Source organism: Arachis stenosperma, chromosome 4, assembly GCF_014773155.1.
Source record: "Arachis stenosperma cultivar V10309 chromosome 4, arast.V10309.gnm1.PFL2, whole genome shotgun sequence".
Lineage (NCBI taxonomy): Eukaryota > Viridiplantae > Streptophyta > Magnoliopsida > Fabales > Fabaceae > Arachis > Arachis stenosperma.
Window position 1 is genome coordinate 145,974,760 of NC_080380.1, and position 23,157 is coordinate 145,997,916.

Sequence of the window (23,157 nt, forward strand, 5' to 3'; positions counted from 1 at the left end):
GAAGGTACTAAAAGAAGTACACCTATTCATATATAACCCTAGATTTATGATCGTGCTTTTCATAAGAGCAACCACCTTGTGATATGTCCAATAATTTTCAAAATTGAAAATATAATTGCACCTATACCTCCACAACTACCACACTTCGGCCCCTAAAAGAGCCTCCTTACTAGATATGACCTTTCGAAACTAAGCTTCCATAGAAAAGCCTTCAACTAAATCAATAACCTGAGGATCTAGCATCTTCCAAATAATTTTGGAATATACACAATCTCTAAAGCAATGTTCTAATGTCTTCAGAGTCACAATGCATCTCTGGCACATAACCAAACTAGCTAGATATCGCCTAAAGCAGAAGACTTCTGTTGGGAGAGTGTTATGAACCTCAAACCACACAGTTAATTTGATCTTTTCTAAAAGATTCAAGTGTTAGAGTCAATTCTAGTTGCTATTTTCATTCCAATTCAATTTATTATTTAACAACTAATGATAACCCTCTCTTTCACTAAACCCTTTTGTCCTTGTAAGCTACTAACTCTACCCCAATTTCATGTAAGTCAAAGTCGGATGGTGTAAGCGGTGAATGAAATGCTTGACCTCAAGAGGAATTATTGATGTAAGTCTCTCCACCTCTCAAAATCCATCATGCTATAAATTCGCCATTACAAAATCATACTTAGATATGTGAACATAAGGAATAAGATCACAAAATTTTCCGAAGGAGTCCACTCATCATATTACACAGATTATTGCACATCCCCAACATTTCATCTAAACTCATCCTTAAGAGCATCAAATTTTGTGAATGAACTTTCAAATGGCTGAAGCGTTCTGACTGTTGTTGTTACTAGAAAAATTTAAATTTTGAAAATATTTATGTATCATAACCTGAACCCACAATTTGTCTATATTATTAAAGCAATTTCAAACCAATTTGTCAATAAGCGCCATGTTACTTGAGTAGGTATCCCTAACACCCAAATCACCCACTTTGTTAGGAGTTATAACAATAGAAAAATATAAGTAACCAATAACAATATCTCACTTAACCAGCGACAACCCTTTCCCATTAGTTTGACCTCGGCATAAAAACTGTCTTATCAAAAAATTAATCTTTTCACAAGCATCTTTGAAAGAAGGGCAAGCTGCATGTTGTAAACTGGAATTGAAGTCATTCCCGATTTAACTAAACAAAATCTCCCTACCTTAATTAACAAATACTTCTTCCAACTAGTAAGTTTTTTCTGAATCTTTTCAATAACATTCAGAGACGTTCTCTTAGAAGACCTTTCATGTCTAATATTCACCTTTAAATATCTTTCCTGTTGTAAAACAACTAAATAAATAAGGAAGATGTATTTGCTTCGGTGGCAATTTGTCCAACTGGGATATCAATTTGAATTTGGACATTTTTCGCTGGTATATACGACTTGGTTATCCTCTTTGTATCGAAAAATGCATCAGGCAATTCATTTGCTATTCTTTACAAATGTATAATCTTTTGAACTTCTAGTTCACATTGCCCTGATCGAGGATCTAAATGCATCAACGATGATGCATTCCAATTAAGTTCCTTTTCAGAAAGCTTATTCTCTCCCCCCTAATGTTGGAAACTTTGATTCATCAAAATGACAATCCGCAAACCGGGCTTTAAATACATCTCCAATTGTATCTCAAGATACCTCACTATAAAGGGATAATCATATCCATCATATATCCCCAATTTTCTTTGGGGTCCCATTTTGGTGCGATTAGGTGGTGTAATGGGAACATATATCGTACACCCGAATATTCTTAAATGGGAAACATTTGGCTGCTAGCCAAATGCTAATTGAATAGGAGAGAACTGATGGTAATTCGTTGGCCTCAAACGAATAAGTCCTGCATCATGTAAAATAGCATGCCCCAAACCAAGGTTGGGAGATTTGTTCTCATAAGTAAGGGTCTAGCAATTAATTGGAGGCGTTTAATAAGCAATTCTGCTAACCCATTTTGTGTGTGAACATAAGCTACTGGATGTTCAACACTTATTCCATTAGCCATACAATAAGCATCAAAAGCTTAGGAAGTAAATTCACTGGCATTATCAAGACGAATTGCTTTAATTGGATTTTCTGAAAATTGTGCTTTTAATCGAATAATTTGAGCCAGTAATCTCGCAAACGCCAGGTTGCGAGAAGATAATAAGCACACATGTGACCATCTCGAAGATGCGTCTATTAGGACCATAAAATATCTACAAGATCCACATGGTGGATGAATAGGTCCACATATATCACCTTGAATCCTTTCTAGGGATTCAGGGGACTCAAATCCAATCTTTACTGGTTATTGCCTTAAAATTAACTTTCCCTGAGAACATGTAGCACAACAAAATTCACTAGTTTTAAGAATCTTTTGGTTCTTTAGTGAATGTCTATGGGAGTTTTCAATAATTCTCCTCATCATGGTTGTTCCCGGATGACCCAATCGGTCGTGCCAAGTTATGAATTTATTTGGGCTAGTAAACTTCTGGTTTACAGTGGCATGTGATTCAATTGTACTAGTCTTGGTATAATACAACCCAGATGAAAGTGAGGGTAATTTTTTTAATATAACTTTCTTATTTGAATCATGAGTTGTGATACATAAGTACTCATGATTTCCCTCATTCATAGTCTCAATATGATATCCATTTCGGCGAATATCTTTAAAGCTCAACAAGTTTCTTCGAGACTTGGTAGACAATAGTGCATTATTTATTATGAATTTTGTTCCTCCAGGAAACAAAATTATAGCTCTTCCAGAGCCTTCTATCACATTGCCTGAGCCAATAAAAGTATTAACACATTCTTCTTTTGGCACCAGATGGATAAAATATATATCACTTTTGAGAATAATGTGCGAACTTGCACTATCCGCAAGGCATACATCTTCATTATATATCCTTGCCATTCTCTTTAAAGACAAATAATAAAATGAGTAGTATGTACAATTAAATTGAATACTTGATTAGAATTATTTTTCTAAGAAATACTGCATATAATGTTATATACTAAAATTTTATTTTAAAACATGACGCATTTAATGATTTCAAAATTCATAAACATTAATATTTCATCATATTTGAAACTCAAATACATAGAAAATAAAACTTAACAATAAGTTCTTTACATTATCTATTTACATGGATACTTAACAATCTCACACATTAAACTATTCCATCATTGATCAAATGACCAATATTTCCTTCAGGATCCTCAAAGAAATCAGATACATCATAATGAGTGGTGAAATTTTCAGCATCATTTGAAACGAAATTCGACTCTTTTCTCTTGTCGTCATTTTTCAAAGATGCCTGATAAAGATCAACTAGGTGCCTTGGGGTACGGCAAGTACGTGACAAATGACCCTTTCCACCACAACGGAAACATTTATCCTCTGTTGATTTATTCTGCCCGATATTTCTTTCTTTATCCCACTTCTGGTGAGATCCTCTCTTTTCAATATAATTCGTTTTCCTTCCATAATTTTTCTTGTTATTAAAACCTTGCCATTTACCTCTTCTAGGGTAATGATTTGCCGCATTTACTTCAAGAAATGGGGCGGCGCCAGCTGGACGCGCTTCATGATTTTTTAAAAGTAATTCATTGTTGCGTTCAGTAACAAGAAGGTAAGAAATTAACTCAAATATTTTTTAAACCCTTTTTCTCGATACTGCTGCTGCAGGAGCACATTCGAGGCATGGAAGGTTGAGAAAGTTTTCTCCAACATATCATGATCAGTTATCTTTTTCCCACATAATTTCATTCGTGAGATGATTCGAAACATTGCAGAATTATATTCATTTATGGATTTAAAATCCTGTAGATGCAAGTGCATCCATTCATATCGGGCTTGAAGAAGTATCACCGTTTTCTTCAAGGTCTTTCCAAAGATCTGCAGGATCTTTTAATGTGAGATATTCATTTTTCAATCCTTCGTCAAGATGACAACGAAGAGAAATCATGGCTTTGGCTTTATCCTTCTGAGATACACTATTTTTAGCCTTAATGGTATCTCCAAGATCAATTGAATCAAGATGAATTTCAGCATCTAGTATCCATGATAAATAATTGTTTCCAGATATATCAAGAACATTGAATTCAATATGAGAGAGCTTCGACATAATGAAAATTTGTTACCTGATTCTTCCTAAAAATTTGATCAGAGTCTCGTACTGATAACGTGTTGTAAAACAAAATAAATAAAGAAGATGTAATTATAAAATAATGTAATATAATTAGATAGCTTTAATAATAATATTCACAATGATTACTATCTCAATATAATAAGAATGATTAATATATCTACTAATATTATATGTTGTAGTATATAAATAAAAAAGATAAAAGAACTTTGTACGTAGAAAAAGAGAGAAGATTTTGTATTTGTATTATATGTGTAAAATGTATCTGACGATGCTTGCTATTTATACATATAAAGTGATTCCACTCTCAACTTTCATTTATTGTTTTTTGTCTTGTAAAAAAATTCATTCAATTTTAAAAATGATATCCACCTAAGCCATACGTAGTCATCCATCTTTATCACAACATTTCCACATCATGTCTTGACGAAATCGAATAGTATAAACTCTCAAAAACATCTCTTTTGTTTTTTTAAAAATATTCTTTGAAGTCTAAGTCTTAAATTTACTAATATTTACCTTCTGATGTTTTAAAAAATAATTCCATAATCCGCATAAAAATAATATTTTAATGTAATGAAGTAATTTTAAGATTATTTTTTTTACTATACTTTTGTTTGGTTTGGAATTATTTAAATTAAATCATCGGCTGTCAGATTTTTTATTGGACTTTCTATTCGGTGGAATGAGTATTGAGTACTTGAGTAGGTATGAAGATGTCTCTCTTCTTATTTAAAGTATTTTAGAGTTTAATAAAGAGTTAATTTTGTTTAACCAATGACAAATTTTTAAATAAAATTTTAATCTATGATAGATTAGTTATTGACCTATTGAATTGGGAGATACTAAGAGTAACAAAAAAATTAAATTTTTTAACCAATATCAATTAATTTTTAAAATTATTTTTTACTTTAACTTCTAAAATCTAAATTTTAAATATTAAATTCTAAACCATCTAAAATATAAAAATTACAAGAATAATATTGTAATAAAAAATAAAAATTAATTAATATTAAATAATTAAAATTAATCATTAATGTTTTTATAGTTATTCAGAATTTTATTTGTGCAAGAATTGTTCAGAATGGCAATCTTAAACGGCAAATCCATCCCTTAGTCTCTGCATGCCTTAGACTCAATTCGTAATGGGAACCTCTAACTTGCAAAACCAAAGCTTGACATGCTTTCTTATGAATCGCTACAAATATAGTTTACCTCTCTTGTAAATATATTTTAAAAAACAATTATATGTGACTAATAAAATTTAGAGAAACATAAAAGGGTTGGAAAATTTTATTTATTTATTATCAGTAGTTAATGAATAATGTTTAAAACTATAAATTAAAAATATATTATTAAATTATTAGACTAAAAAAATTATATTAATAATTAAAAATACTGATAAAAACAATAAATTTAACTGATTTTTTATTTTTTATTTTTAGTTAATTTTTATCTAATAAAAATATTTTTATATTAAATTCTAAATTTTAAATTTTAATAATATAAAAATAAAATATTAACCAAAATATTATTATATTAATTAATATTAATAAAAATTATTAGTCTTCTAACGTTACTTAATTTTAAATATTCACCATCCAATGAATTATACTTACCGTCATCATAATAGTTAATTAGACTAATCAGTAATCTCCATGTTATTATCACCTTTTCTTTAGTCAAAGTTAAAAAGAAAAAAAAAATATCTTGTTTGACTAGTGCATGCGTATGTCTTGTCCGGCAAACTTTCCACCATGACTACTAAATCAGCCATATCTAAAGTTAAAATTTAAAAAAAATAAAAATAAAATTTAATATTTAAAACATATAAAAAAAAGTTTTTGACATTTGTATATTGAGATTAATAGATTTGTTCACATTGTTAGATTCAAATCATGGCCGGAAAAAACTTTCTATATTCTCTATTTAAAAATATGAAAATTTATTTATAATTAAATTTGATAAAAAAAAAAAAGACTTAATTATTTTTACAATAAAAATTTGGAAACTCGCTATATTAACAGACACCCGTGATATACATAGCGAAATGCCGAAATCCTAAATCCTAAATTAAAATGATTGGATCATCGTGATAGAAGTTAGAGGACTAACTTAGATTTATTAAATAGTCTTTTTCAAACCTTATTTATTTATTTAAGACAAGAAGTGTTTTTTATATTTTTCTAATTATTATTACATGAATATGACAACCAAAAAGCAAAATTCCATTCTCCGGCAAAGTGGAAAACATATCTAGAAAACTATAGAAGCCGTGTCAACTATGGATTTGGCAACAAATTTAGGCCCTTGTTTTCTTTGAATAAATCGTCATCTGTGATGTAAACAAGGCAACGCCAAGACAACAACAAAAACGCATTTCGCTACCATGCATACTTCTCTACTCTTAAGTTTTAAAAATTAAAATTATAATATCAAAGCTCAATTCCACTTAACTTTCTCAAACACATACATGAAAAGTATCAACTACCGGTATACGAAAAATTAACAATTAAAATAATTATTTATATAAATAATATATATTTATGTTGATATATACTACGACTAATTTTTTATGTATATATTAACTCTAATTTGTATGTAGTTTATTTTGACTGATGAGAAGTTAATTCATTTATCTAATTTTTTTAGGATTATATTATTTGTATATTAAAATCAGTCATTAAAATTAGTTATTAATATAAAATATATATTAAAATATAAATATATATTAAAAATAAATTAAATTACACATATATTTATATAAAAATATATTAATAATTAATTTTAGTAGTTGATTTTAGAGTACAAATAATATTTTTATTTTTTTTATGTATATATATTAACTCTAATTTGCATGTAGTTTAATATACTTATGTATAAATTTATATATAATTTAATTTATTTTTAATATATATTTATATTTTAATAAATATTTTATACAAATAGAATTAATCTTAATAATGAATGATTTTAATACCAAGAAGTACAGGAGAATAATGAAGTATATGTACAATATGTATAATGGAAGTTTAGAGATATTCGATTCAGTAGGATATCAAATGTTTACTATCAAATGAAAAATTAATAATATTTTACTCTAAATATTTATTTTTTAACTCATATTAAACCAAATAAATAGATCATTATACACATCGTACAAATACTCCATTAATTCTCTAGCAAAATTTTTTTAATATATAGCTACTTAATAATTGTGACGTGACAATAGTCCATATAATAATGAACTTTCTCATCACATTCTAATCACATTATTCTACAAAAAGAGATCCATTACAACCGCCATTGCAGGCCGCCCAACCATACCATACGTTTTCCTCTGTTTCTCAAATTTCCACCACCACCATCATCATCATCCATGGCTTCTTCTAACAACAACATCTCCATCAAAATCATTGACAAATGCAGAGTTTCTCCACCACCAGCGCCATCAACCGATGTTACTGTTTCTCTACCTCTCACTTTCTTTGACTTGTTCTGGGTTCGCTTCCACCCCGTTGAGCGTGTCTTCTTCTACAAACTTCACTCTCCTCCATCTTTCTTCATCGAACATGTGCTTCCCAAGCTCAAAACCTCGCTCTCTCTTACCCTCCAACACTTCCTCCCTCTTGCTGGAAACCTACTTTGGCCTTCTCATTCAGATAAACCAATCCTTCAATACAATCCTGGTGATGGTGTTTCACTTCTCATAGCAGAATCCGATGAAGATTTCAACCATCTTTTGGGCTATAACTCACCACGTGAAGCTTCTGAAATTCGATGCTTCGTACCAGAACTGGAAACACTGGAATCTCGTGCTGCTCTTATGTCTCTTCAGATCACTCTCTTCCCGGACAGTGGATTCAGCATCGGAATCAGCACCCACCATGCTGCTCTCGATGGGAAATCTTCCACCATGTTCATCAAAGCATGGGCTTCCATATGTCAAAGCCTTGAAGAAGAACAGGAAGAATCACCCACTTTGGTTCGTGAATTCGAGCCTTTCTTTGATAGAGAAGTTATCAAAGATCCAAAGGATGTTGGACTCTTGTTATTGAACCATTGGTCGGATGTCATGTCCAAAATGTTCCCTGATGAGAACAACATCAAGAAAAGCTTGAAGATTCTACCGTTCGAACCCAAGGTGAAGGACTCGGTTCGTGCAACGTTCAAGCTCACGCGTTCAGATTTGGAGAAGTTGAAGAAAAAGGTGTTGTCCAATTGGAACAGCAACGTTAATAATGGTGATGATGAAGAATCTACAAACACACCACCTAGTACTCTTTCTACTTTTGTTCTAACATGCAGCTATGTCTTGGTTTGTATCGCCAAGGCGATTAATGGAGTTTTTAAGGAGAGACAAAAATTCGGGTTCGCTTTCACTGGTGATTGTAGGAACAGGTTAGAGCCTCCAATACCTGAAAATTATTGCGGTAACTGTGTGTGGGGTAATTTTGTGGATGCAAAACCAGAGGACTATGTTAAAGAAAATGGAGTGGTTCTTGTCGCTAAGGGAATTCACAAGACGACAAAAATGTTGGGTATTGAAGGTTTTCGTGGTGTAGAAGCATCAGCTTTTGATAAGTACATGAATATGGCTAAAGAAGGAGTTGAAATTCTTGGTATTGCTGGTTCTAATAGATTTGGTGTTTATGGTATTGATTTTGGTTGGGGAAAACCTGAAAAAGTTGAGATAGCTTCGATTGATAGAGGTCTAACGATGGGTTTGGCTGAGAATAGTGATGGCAATGAAGGTGGGGTTGAGGTTGGTCTTGTTCTTAATAAGCAGGTGATGGATCTGTTTAGGACTTTGTTTCGTGAAGGACTTGAAGATGATTAATTGTTTGATTAGTGATATTATCGGACTTAATTAATCAACTAAATTAGGTCCTGATGATAATGAGTTTGAGCCAGCAGTATTTTATTGTTGTTCTTTTTTTAAATGAATAAGAAATGAGTAAAAGATTTGTCTTGGAATTTCCAATATTTTTTATTCAGTTCATGCTTTCATGCCTGAGACGACAACGTATCAACCTATCATATACAATGTATCATGTACGTGTGACTTTCTAAGATTTGTTTGACTTGTTTGTAACCATTATCATAAGCAGCACATTGCACAGTACGGATTGAATGACATGATCCGTGTCGAGATTTTGTATATAGATTTTACCCCAATAAATTAAAATTATTTAATTTGATTTATATGAATACTATATAACATTATTTTATGGAGGCTATTCCGATAAAGATATTTAAAATGTCTATTTTTTTAAAGGTTTTTTTATTAATTAAAATTTAATACATATAATCGATTAAATTATATTAATTTTTGTCAAAATTAGATGAGACAAATTAATTTGGTCGAAAAATCGATAAACCAAACCTTAAATCGATCTAGATTAATAATTTTTTTTTTATAAAAAATAACTACAATAATTTTATTATAGAAAATGACTAAAATATTCTTATTATATATATTTTTTAATTTTAAAAATCTTAAATTCTAACTCTATAATAATACAGAGAAAAGAAAAGGGTTAAAATTTAGAATTCTCAATATTATATATATATATATATATATATATATATATATATATATATATATTAAGAATATTTTAGTCATTTTTTATAATAGGAATATTATAATTATTTTTTATAAAAAAATATTAATTTAAATTAATTCAAGGTGTAATTTATCAATTTTTTTGCCAAATCAATTTATCTTATTTAATTTTAATAAAAATAAAAACATAATTTAATGAATTATATATATTAAATTTTAATTATTTAAAAATATCTTTAAAAAAAGACATTTTAAGTGTTTTTATCTAAGTGACTCTCCTATTTTATATGTTATATATTCAAAAATATATATATTATTAAAAATATTATTTATACGTTAAAATTAATCTATATGTATTTATGTACAACATATGTATAATTTTATTTATTTTTATTATATCCTATATTACAATGTGTATTTTAGTATCTAATTTTAGTATACATTTATCATAGTTAATATTTTATAACAATAATTTATGAATTTGATTTTGATGCACTGTTAGTGTAAAATAATTTTATACGTGTATTTAATTACGTAATGGCATATCAGTAAAAATAACCACCTTTCAAATTAATCACGTAAATGATCATAAAAAACGAATGTAAATATACAATTATATACAATATTTTATAATATTAGTACATCAAAATTAATTCATAGTTAATTAATATCTATTTTTAATAAATAATAATCATTTGAAAATTGACTAATTCTATCCATGACCCAAAGAATTTCCGTTAAGAGGATAAAAATATACTAAAATAAATTTTGTTAAATATTAATATATTTATATTTTGAAAATACTAAAATCATATATATAAGTATCCAAAATAAATTAGACCTATGTATAAAAACAAAAAGTATATTAATTTAAAATATTAAAAAATTAATTGAAATACTTTTTTTATTTTAAAATAATTAAATATTATATTTATTTATTTTTAAAATTTAATTTTGATATATTATTAATTTAAAAAATATTAATTAATAGATAAATAACATTCTTTTTTTATCTTAATTAATTTTTGAAAAAAAAATTAATAATTTTACTTTTGTTTAGAAAATTCAGTTTTAACTTAATAATTAATTACTTGGTTAGTTTTAAAAATATATTATTAATATTTATTTAATGTTAAATTTGTTTAATTATTTATTTATTTTTAATTTTGATATTTATAATAAGATAAATATTGTTTTATGTTAAATTTAATACAACAACAACAAAGCCTTGTTTCACTAGGTGGAGTCGGTTACATGAATCAAATGACGTCATTGAGCTTTATCATGTATTATGTCAATAGAGAGATTGATTACATGTAGATTTTGTTTGACCACCTCATAGATGGTCTTCTTAAGTCTTTCTCTGCCTTTCACCATTTGTCCATCTTTCATCTCATCCATCCTCCTGACTGGGTACTCTGTTAGTCTTCTTCTCACATGTCCAAACCACTTAAGACGCGATTCTCATCTTTTTTCACAATAGGTGTTACTCCAACTCTCTATCTTATATCTTCATTACTTATTCTATGTAATCACGTATGACCACTCATCCATCTCAACAGTCAACATCTTTATATATGCCACACTTAGTTTATATTCGTGCTCTCATTAGGCTGCCCAACACTCTGTACCATAAAGTATAGTCGGTCTGATAGCAGTGCAATAGAATTTACCTTTAAGTTTTAAAGGCACTTTTTTGTCACATATAAATCAGGTGCACTCCGTCATTTTGACCAACCTGCTTGGATCCTATGACTTATATCCTGTTAAATCTGTCCATTATCCTTAATGATGCATCCAAGATAACTAAAACTTTAATTTTTCATATGCTGTTTTCTCCAATCTTCACTTTTATATTATGGTTTTTCCTTCGCAGGCCGAACTTACATTCCATATATTTCGTCTTGCTACAGCTTATTTGCAGACTATACACTTTTAGAATTTCTCTCCATAAATCCAACTTCTTATTTAGGTCTTTTCTTGACTCTTCCAAAAAGGACGATATCATCGGCAAAAAGCATGCACCATAACACAGGCTCTTGGATATGCTCTGTGAGTACGTCCAAAATTAATGAGAAAACGTACGAACTTAAGGATGATCCTTGGTGTAATCCTATACTAATAAAAAACTTCACTATCACACCATCTTGAGTCTTCACACTAGTTGTAGTCCCATTATACATGTCTTTAATTGCACGAATATATGTGATACTCACTTTCTTCTTTTCTAAAACCTTCCATAAGACCTCCCTTGATACTCTATCGTACGTTTTTTCCAAATCAATAAACACCATATGAAGATCCCTTTTACTACTACAATACCTCTCCATCATCTTTCTTAACAGGTATATCAGTTCAGTAGTGGATCTGTCTGGCATAAAACCAAATTGGTTCTCTGTTATTTGTATCTTTTGTCTCAACCTCCCTTCTATTACCCTTTTCCATAATTTCATGGTATGACTTATGAGCTTGATCCCTCTATAGTTTTTGTAACTTTATATATCCCCCTCATTCTTGTAGATAGGTACCAAAGTGCTCTTTTTTCATTTATCTGACATCTTCTTTGATCTTAAATTCTCATTAAAAAACTTGGTTAATCAGCTGATATTTTTCTCTCCAAAGCCCTTTCAAACTTCAATCGAGATATTATCGGGTCTTACTGCCCTGCCATTTTTCATCCACTTTAGAGTCTTTTTTATACCTCGAATCCTTCGATAGTAGTCAAAGTTTTGATATTCTTCCCTCATGCATAACCGACTAAGCCTCGAAAGAGTCTTCTATCCTTCATTAAATAACTTGTAGAAGTATCTCTTTCACGTTTTATTAATCTTCTCCTCTTGAGCCAACACCTCTGCGTCTTTATCCTTTATGCACTCAACCTGGTCCAAGTCTCTCGTTCTTCTTTCACGGCTCTTTGCGATTATATATATACATTTTTCTCCTTCTTTCATGCCTAAAGACTAGTAGAGACCCTCATATGCTCTTATTCTTATTTTACTTACAATCACTTTTGTCTCTTTCTTAGCCACCTTATATTTTTTCTAAGTATCTGTATTGCAGCACAAATACTACTCTTTAAAGCACTCCCTTTTTGCGTTTATCTTTTCTTGTACACTCGCATTCCACTACCAGGACTCATTGTCTCTTAGTCCTATCCCTCTAGATTCACCAAAACTTTATTTTATTGTTCTTCTAATAACTTATGTCATCTCCCTCCACATCTCCTCCGCACTTCCATTCCCATCCCACTTTGCTTCTTCTCCTATCCGTCTTAGGAAGTTTCTTTATTTCTCACATTTTATCCGCCACCACCTCGTTATTGGGTTCTTTGTATGATGTAGTTTTCTCAACTTTTGTTCAACGTGAAAATCTATGACGAGCATCCTATGTTGTGTTGTTAAAATTTCTCCAGAAATAATTTTATAATTAATGCAAAAAAAATTTTTGACTCTCCTCAACAAGAAGAAGTCGATTTGAGAGCTTGTCATGCCACTCTTATAGGTTATAAGATATTTGTCTCTCTTTTTAAAACATGTATTAGGGATGAAAAAGTCAAAGGTTGAGAAAAAGTCCAAAATAGTTTTATCCTTGGTATTGACCACCCCGAAACCATGGCTTCCGTGGATACTTTCATACCTAATCACTTCTGTAAATCTCCTTCTAAAAAACCTTATATGTCTTGGACCAAACTCTCTAGATCCTCTCAAAACCTTATCTTGTGTTGCTCGTTCGAACCCATTTACAGTGCATAGGCGCTAATCACATGAAAAGTACCTCATTCCACCACAAGTTTGATAGAAATGATCTGATCTTCCACACTCTTGACATCCACTATGTCCTTCTTCCACTGCTTATTCATGACAATACCTACTTCATTCTTATTATTCACATTTTTTGTATACCAAAGTTTGAATCCGGAAGTATCTAACTCCCTAGCTTTCGCACAAATCTATTTTGTTTCTTGTAGGCACATAATGTTAATCTTACTCCTTGTTATGGTATCCACTACCTCCATGAATTTTCATATAAATATTTTTATTAAAAAATAATTTTTTTAAATAATATTTTTATTTTTGTAATAAAAAATTATCAAACATTTTAACAGGCTTTAAGTCAGGCCAAACTGAATAACAAGTTAAATTTAGTACTTTAAAAAATGTCTATATCAGATTGCAGGTCAAGCTCAAGCCAATTAACTACATGACATGTCAGGTCTATTAAGAACACAACTTGGCCTGACCTGACCTGACTTGTTTCTACCCCTACTAGAAAGACCATTCATGAGGTGGTCAAACGAGATCTATATGTAAACGGTCTTTCTATAGACATAATACATGATAGAGCTCAATAACATGTTTAATCCATATAGTCGATTACAGTTAATAGGACAAATACTTTGTTATTGTTGTTTTAAACCATTAAAAAAGAGAAAAACTCTACATCCATGTAAAAAGTACATGGATGGTATCCAAGTAACTTTTACTCCACGCCCCACACCCCCAATTGTTTTACACGCGCCTCTTATAACCTATATAATGAATCCTTATTTTGCGTTATCAACGTTTCTCAACGTAAACTTTTTCATACAATGTAAACCTCTTTCGCGTTCTTCTTCTTCTTCTTCTTCAACCTAATTAAATTCGTTGTTCTCCTCTTTTACATTTTTCTTCTATGTATTATGGATCTGGATTGATTCAACGCAATTATCTTCGTCGTTCATCTTCTTCTTTATTTTCTTCTTCTATCTGTACTTTTGAATTGAAACAATAAATGAATCAACTTCAAATCAGTTGAATGAGTGTGATTTTGATGATTATTCTCAAACGCATCAATTTGATGAGGTTTGGATTATTGAATTCTGAATTAAATTTAATGGAATGAAATTTCTAATTTTATTTGAAGTGAATTGAATGGATTGAGGTGATCTACATCTGAATTGAATTCAATTGAATTGATAATATATAACTGTGAGTAATTGTGAGTGTCAGTAATTGTGAGTAACTCTGAGTAAATGTGAGTAATTTTTTTATTCGATAAGTACTAAAGAGGTAGTTCATCACTTTCATGTTTTCGGTTCGGTCCGCAGAAAGGAGTCTAACAAAAATTAGACCAATATGTTATGTTTTCTTCCCTAACTATATAATTGTTTCACTATAATTAAGATTTCGGTTCACCATGAGTACTGTGTTCGGTTCATCATAAGTATTGTGTTTGGTGTATTATGCACTATTCAAAACTCTTCTTCTTCACCTTCTACTGCTTCTTCACCAGAGAGAGAAGGATGAAAAGACAAAAAAAAAATACAGTAGCATCAACAACAAAAGAATGACGATAAGGTTTCAGGGTTTAGGATTTTAGGGTTTAGGGTTTATGGGTTCAGGGTTCAGTGTACAGGGGTTCAGTGTGTTTCAAACTTTTGATTCACTCTATGTATTAATTTCGATTCACCATGTTCATGGTTGAGGATTTAGGATTTAGGGGTCTAGGGTTTAGGGTTCAGGGTTCAGGGTTTTAGGAGTTTAGGGTTTATGGTAGGGTTTAGGGTTTAGCATTTAGGGTTCAGAGTTCAGTGTTCAGAGTTCGACTTCAGGGTTTAGGGTTTAGCATTCAGGGTTCAGAGTTCAGGGTTTAGGGTTTAGGATTTAGGTTTTAGGGTTTTAGGGATTTAGGGTTTATGGGTTCAGGGTTCAATGTTCAAGGTTCTGGTTTTAGTGTTTAGGGTTTAGGGTTTAGGGTTTAGGGTTCAGTGTTTAGGGGTTCATAATTTTTTGATAAACAGGAGAGCGATTTGGATTACTCTTCTGAAACGAATCAAACTGAGAAAGTTTTGATTATTCAATTTTGAATCGAATTGAATGGAATACAATTGCTAATTTGAATTGAATTAAATGAACGGAGGTATACTGAATTGAATTGAATTGATAATATGTAAATTATAGGCAGAGTTATTTAAATTTGATTTTATATAATAGATTATGTTTCATTCACTCATTACTATACAATTGTATTATTTTCGGTTCACGATGAGAACTGTGTTCGGTTCACCATGAGTACTGTATTCGGTTCATTCTGCAGAAAGCTGTTTAAATTTGATTTTATATAATAGATTATGTTTCGTTCACTCAGTAGTATACAATTGTATTCTTTTCGGTTCACCATAACTAAGATTTTGGTTCACTATGAGTACTGTGTTCAATTCATTCTGCACTATTTAAAGCTCTTCTTCCTCACTTTCTACTGCTTCTTCACCAGAGAGAGAAGGAGAAAAAGACAAAAAAATACAGTGCAACAATAATAACAAAAGAATGACGATAAAGAGAAAACACGTGAAGAAGAAGGAACGCGAAAAAGGAGGAGAAAGAGGAACGCGAAGAAGAAGGCGAAGAAGAAGAAGGCGAAGAAGAAGGCGCTCCGTGCGTAAATGAGCGTGATAAGAAGAAGAAGAAGAAGAAGAAGCATCGGACGATTTCGTATGTATTGAAACGTGTATTTCACGTTTCATTTAATAGTAATGAGCTTTTTTTTTATGTTGGACCAACTTGGTTACATGGTTACATGGATGTGTAGTATCCCCGATTAAAAAAATCTCAGTGATATTCGAAACAGTAAATAACGCACTTATTTATTTTATTTAATAATTATTTAATATATAATAAAAAAAATTTAAGAAAAAAATACATAGAATTCACTTTTAAAATTATGTCAAATGATTTCTAGTTATGTGTACACCGGTGAGCCATATAATATTTTAATATTTTATACTTTACCTCGTGCTGAGAACTCCACAATTTTTGAACAGTGAACACTGAACACCATACTCTTTTCTACAAAAAGAGATCCATTAGAACCGCCATTGCAGGCCGCCCAACACATACCACACATTTTTCTCTGTTTCTCAAATTTCAACCACCATCATCATCATCATCCATGGCTTCTTCTGACAACAACATCTCCATCAAAATCCTTGACAAATGCACAGTTTCTCCACCGCCAGCACCATCAACCGATGTTACTGTTTCTCTGCCTCTCACTTTCTTTGACATGTTATGGGTTCGATTCCACCCCGTTGAGCGTGTCTTCTTCTACAAGCTTCACTCTCCTCCATCTTTCTTCTTCGAACATGTGTTTCCCAAGCTCAAAACCTCGCTCTCTCTTACCCTCCAACACTTCCTCCCTCTTGCTGGAAACCTACTTTGGCCTTCTGATTCAGATAAACCAATCTTTCAATACAATCCTGGGGATGGTGTTTTACTTCTCATAGCAGAATCCGATGCAGATTTCAACCATCTTTTGGGATATAACTCACCGCGTGAAGCTTCTGAAACTCGACGCTTTGTACCAGAACTGGAAACACAGGAATCTCGTGCTGCTCTTATGTCTCTTCAGATCACTCTCTTCCCGAACAGTGGATTCAGCATCGGAATCAGCACCCACCATGCTGCTCTCGATGGGAAATCTTCCACCATGTTCATCAAAGCATGGGCTTCCATATGTCAAAGCCTTGAAGAAGAACAGAAAGAATCACCCACTTTGGTTCGTGAATTCGAGCCTTTCTTTGATAGAGAAGTTATCAAAGATCCAAAGGATGTTGGACTCTTGTTATTGAACCATTGGTCGGATGTCATGTCCAAAATGTTCCCTGATGAGAACAACATCAAGAAAAGCTTGAAGATTCTACCGTTCGAACCCAAGGTGAAGGACTCGGTTCGTGCAACGTTCAAGCTCACGCGTTCAGATTTGGAGAAGGTGAAGAAAAAGGTGTTGTCCAATTGGAACAGCAACGTTAATAATGGTGATGATGAAGAATCTACAAACACACCACCTAGTACTCTTTCTACTTTTGTTCTAACATGCAGCTATGTCTTGGTTTGTATCGCTAAGGCGATTAATGGCATTTTTAAGGAGAGAAAGAAATTCGGGTTCGCTTTCACTGGTGATTGTAGGAACAGGTTAGAGCCTCCAATACCTGAAAACTATTGCGGTAACTGTCTGTGGGCCTATGTTGTGGACGCAAAACCAGAGGACTTTGTTAAAGAAAACGGAGTGGTTCTTGTCGCTAAGGGAATTTACAAGACGACAAAAATGTTGGGTATTGAAGGTTTTCGTGGTGTAGATTCATCAGCTTTTGATAAATACATGAATATGGCTAAAGAAGGAGTTGAAATGATTGGTACTGCTGGTTCTAATAGGTTTGGTGTTTATGGTATTGATTTTGGTTGGGGAAAACCTGAAAAAGTTGAGATAGCTTCGATTGATAGAGGTCTAACGATGGGTTTGGCTGAGAATAGTGATGGCAATGAAGGTGGGGTTGAGGTTGGTCTTGTTCTTAATAAGCAGGTGATGGATCTGTTTAGGACTTTGTTTCGTGAAGGACTTGAAGATGATTAATTGTTTGATTAGTGATTATTATCAGACTTAATTAGTCAATCAATTAGATTAGGTCCTGCTGATAATGAGTTTGTGGCAGCAGTATTTTGTTGTTGTTCTTTTTTTAAAAGAATAAGAAATGAGTATAAATATCTCTTGGGGATTTCCAATATCTTTTATTCAGTTAATGCTTTCATGCCTGAGACAACGTATCAGCCTATCTAAATGGTTTTTGGAATCCCCCATCCATTGGTACTTTTAAGATTAATTGTGATGCTAGTTATTTTAGTTCGGGTGATAGTGTTGGTTTTGCTTGTGTTATTAGAGATTGTAATGGGAGTTGGCAAAGGGGGTGTTTGGGAATGATTGAGAGTAATAGTATTCTTCACGGAGAATTGTTTGCTATTTGGAGAGGATATCTCTTAGCTTGGGATGTGGGTCAACGAGATGTTATTTGTGAGACGGATTGTGTGGAAGCATTTAATCTTGTTACTCAAGATGGTTTTGAGTTTATTGATCCATTGGTGCTCAAAATAAGAGATATCATGCATTGGAATTGGCGTGTTGACTTTCGTTTGATTATGAGAGATGCAAACACGGTGGCAGATACTATGGCAAAGATGGCGATGAAGTTACAACTTTCGCATGTAGAGCTTCTTTTACCTTGGGAAGAGTTTAAGAGTAGTCTTAAACGAGACTGCCCCTCTATTTAAGCAGTTCCTTGTTTTATTTGTTTTGTTTTTCTTTGTTTAATTTATTTCAATCACCAAAAATATACAATGTATCATGTATAATATCCTAAAGCTCATCATGATGTGATGCAGATTTTACACCACAAATTATCGATAAATGTATTGAATTATATTAAGTAATATTACAATAAATGAGTTATTATTTTTACGAGAATTAATTAATTAAACAAGTAATGATCGACTAATTATTATAGTTAGATAAATAAAATTGAGAATTTTAAATATCAACCAGCATAAAAGTCAGTAAATTAAAAAAACTATCATAAGCTATATATCCGGCTTATCTTATCTTATCTCATCTAAAGTCGGATAAGCCAGATAAGATAAGATCATAAGCTATATAAAGGAGAGACAGAGGCCCTTAGGTACAAACTCATTCTTCATAATTTATACCTTTTAGACTGCAGAGTATCTTTGCAGATTCCACCACCCCGCCTACTTCAAGAAGACGATCCGACAACCGTTGCAAGTCCTTGATCCTACAACCACTAACAACAATGGTTCTCGAGATCAGCATTGAACCCAGCATGATCACCGAAGTCGAGACTTACGACCTCACTTCCTGTCATTATCTTTACACCGTTTATGCCGACGACCAACGCATCCTCTGCATCAACACCACCTCTTCCCAAACGCTCTCCAAGTGGCTCACCAACCTCATCAAGTCCACTCCCAAAAATACCCCGGTCATCGTGGGCGTAACCGCCGAGCACCAATTTACCAAGTACACCAAGCGGCGTTAAGGACCACGGCTACGACTTCATCTCCCTCTGCATTGGCTCTCACTGCCTCCTTTACTCTCTTCTCCAACAAGCCGACTCTTACAAAGCGAAGCAAAACCCTAGGCCCCTTTGCGACTTCTTCGCCAACCCTAGGGTTATCGTAGTGGGAATAGAGATCGAAAAGGTGAAGGCAAAGCTGGAGAAACACCATGGGATCGAGCTGAAGAAGGCGTTGGACCTTAGGGCGATGGCGGTGGAAGGGATGAAGGAGGCAGGGGAGAAGGTGGATCTGTGGCGGTACAATCTTGACAAGTTGGCGAAAACAGTGTTGGGGAAGCACTTTGACGTGGTGAGGCCGGAAGAGAAACTGGACTGGTACGATGAAGAAAGCTCGTGCTGTTATTACAATGTGTATACGGATGAGAAGACAATGTTCATCACCATTGATACTTATCTTTGCTACCTCATTGGTTTCGAGCTGCATGGTATGATCCATGGACATGAAGCGGGTAAGAGCCGAGATTCTAGTAAGTCCAAGAAGAAGGTTAACAAGAAGAAGAACTCATGAGGTGCCTTTGATTTCTAAGATTAGTAATGAGGTAATGCATGTATAGTTTGATTAGACTTTAGAGTAGTATATGACCGTGATTCTATCCTTGTTAATGATAGTAACTTTTACCCTTTCAATTCTTATCTGGATTTGGATATAGATTTTTGTCATGGAGGCCACTCAAATAAAGACGCCTAAAACGTCTTTTTTTAAAGATGTTTTCATATTGTGTTTTAATTTGTTTCTGTATAATTTATTTGGTATTCTTCATCACATATTATTAAATTACTCAAAAGATTTTTTTTCCAAAAATAATAAAAATATTTAATTTGGATTAAAACAAAAAATGTAATAGATTAACATCAATATATATATATATATATATATATATATATATATATATATATATATAACAAGCTCAAACCTCTTAAAATTTAGTCACAAAAAAACCTCTTAAATTTTTTATAAATAAAAAAATAATTAATTTATATTCGTATAATATATAAAATAATTACTATATTATTATTATATTATAAATTAAGATTTACTAATTTAAATTTTTTTTATTTTTAATATAAGCATTAGAAATAAATAAAATTTTTATAACTAAATGTAGTGTAACAAAATATATATAATATTAATTAGTTCTTAAAAAATTCTATAAAAATAGTTTCTTTCATTTTAGTAAAATAACTATTTATTAAAGTAGACAAATTAATTATTTTCTTCTCATATAAAATTTTTTAAACATAAAAGTAATTAATTAGGACATTGGTTAAGATAATTAAAGTCACTATTTCATTAAATTTTTAATTTAAAGAAAAATCCTAGTTAATTTTCGTATAAAAATTTCGAATTTGAAAACATTGATAAAAATTATGTTGAATTTTGATTTATTTGATTCTCATTTAAATTAATCACTACATAAGTTAAAGTTCTATTTTGAAGTTATATTCGAACTTTAATCTGATTTTTAAAGTTTCAATTTACTTAGTTTGATTTTTTAACTTAGGTATCCGTGACTCATATTAGGGTTTTAAGTGTTTAGTTAAAAAAATAAGGTAAAAAAATTTCAATGGTCGCATCAAATAGTTGCTAGAATGTATAATGTAGCAGTTGTTAGTCCATCTCAACATGTCGTTAATGATTTTGTGAGACAGTGACAAAAATAAGATTAGGAACCAATGTGAGTCATAACTATTAAGTTGGGAGAATAAATTGAGTAAATCGAAATTTTTGAAATTAGATTGAAACATAGTTGTTAGAACCGAACCAGTGATCGAACCGGTCAAGTTACTGGTTCACTGATTTATTGGTTCAACCGATAAATCACTGGTTAGACCGATAAAACCGGTCTCACGTAAATATAAAATATAAAATAGTTAAAAACTTAAAATTAAAATTTGAAATACATATCTTCACTAACATTTTATGAAGAATCAAGTCTCAACTTCTAAAAATAACTAATATAAAAAAACCATAAAATTTTAATACTACAATAGTATCTTATTTTGACACAATAAAAAATAACTAATTCACAAAACCTATCATCTAACTATAATATCAGTAGATTTTAATATTAACATCAAAACAAATAACCTTAATCACAATACTAGCAATAAAATAGATCAAGTAAATTAATAAATTTTTAGTGAAATTTATATTTATATTAATAATGGTATATAATTAAAATATAATTAATTTTAAAAATAGAAAAAACAAAAATTAAATTAAATTAGATATTTATGTATACTATATAATTAGTATTTGTCAAATATAATACTTATAAGTGCAATGGCTAAGTGGCAATTAGAGGTTGCTTAACCTCCAAAGTTTTTGGTTCGAGACTTTGTGAAGACATTTTAAAAATTTTTTCAAGTAGACCAGTTCGGTTAGACCGGTTTGCACCAGTTCTTATCGGTTCACACCGGTTTTATTCCTTAAACGGTCTAAGGAGTAAATCGAACCAGACCAGGGTCCGGTTCTAGTTCGGTTCACTAGTTTTTCGGTCGAACCAGTTGATCCAGTTTGATTTTTATAACTATGGATTGAAATATAAACATAATTTCAGAGACCAACAAGTATTATCTCTTTGTTGACAATTAAGTTGTTTTAATGGTAATTAAGATCTAATAATGGTTTATAATAAAAGAAGCATTCTTTTGCAATACTGAACCTATAGTAGTAGTTAGGGGTGTTCATAGATTAGATCATATCCATATAAATCCACAGTATTTATCTGATCTGTAATTTGAGGATGTGATCTGATCTGTAATTGGATTGGATCGAATCGGATTCACACTCTAATCAGATAGAAGTAAATATGTTTAAAAAAAGTAAGCAAAAAAAATTATTGACTTTTTTTATAAAAATAAAATTTTTAATATTTTTTATTTTATGGATATATTTGATATCTGATCCAAACATAAAAGGTGCGAATATCGAATTTGATCTAATGAGTTTAGTGCGGATTGGATCGAAATTTCAGCCATATCCCATCTGTAAACACCCCTAGCAATAATAACTAAAAAATTATAATGATTATATTTTTAACTAAGAGGAAGTGCCAAAAAAAAGTACTAAATACAAGAACATTTAATCAAATATTAAAAGACAATTTTACTTTAAAACAATTGGACTTTTTTTGCTCATATATATATATATATATATATATATATATATATATATATATATATGAATATAATGTAATACTAATAATAATATGATAATTATTTTATATATCACACAAATATAAACGTTTTTTTCTATGATCTTAAGAAAGGTCTTGTAAGTCCCTAACCTTGTTATCGATTTTTGTAGTGTTAGCCCTCATATTATCAATTTGATTTATATATAATTCGGATGATAAATTATTTGGTGACGTGCTTCCTTTTTTACTGTGATATACTTGTTTATTATTATTATTATTATTATTATTATTATTATTATTATTATTATTATTAAAAAATAACAGGCCAAATTATTGCCATAACATAATAGAAGTATGGAAGTTTATCATTCTTCTCTAATGG

The 23,157-nt window shown here is 31.0% G+C and overlaps 2 protein-coding genes across 2 annotated transcripts; both read left to right on the top strand.

Moving 5' to 3' along the window:
* The first annotated feature begins 7,411 nt into the window (after positions 1–7,411).
* LOC130977029 (phenolic glucoside malonyltransferase 1-like) lies at positions 7,412–9,145 on the top strand. Its single transcript, XM_057902025.1, has one exon. It carries the CDS (start codon positions 7,548–7,550, stop codon positions 9,006–9,008), a length of 1,461 nt encoding a protein of 486 aa, XP_057758008.1. The 5' UTR covers positions 7,412–7,547; the 3' UTR covers positions 9,009–9,145.
* Positions 9,146–16,549: 7,404 nt separating this feature from the next.
* LOC130977030 (phenolic glucoside malonyltransferase 1-like) lies at positions 16,550–18,273 on the top strand. The gene has a single exon (XM_057902026.1). It carries the CDS (start codon positions 16,662–16,664, stop codon positions 18,120–18,122), a length of 1,461 nt encoding a protein of 486 aa, XP_057758009.1. The 5' UTR covers positions 16,550–16,661; the 3' UTR covers positions 18,123–18,273.
* The last annotated feature ends 4,884 nt before the right edge of the window (positions 18,274–23,157 follow it).

Excerpts from the sequence above, each read along its gene's own strand:
- LOC130977029 (XM_057902025.1), top strand. The coding sequence starts at position 7,548 with ATGGCTTCTTCTAACAACAACATCTCCATCAAAATCATTGACAAATGC.
- LOC130977030 (XM_057902026.1), top strand. The coding sequence starts at position 16,662 with ATGGCTTCTTCTGACAACAACATCTCCATCAAAATCCTTGACAAATGC.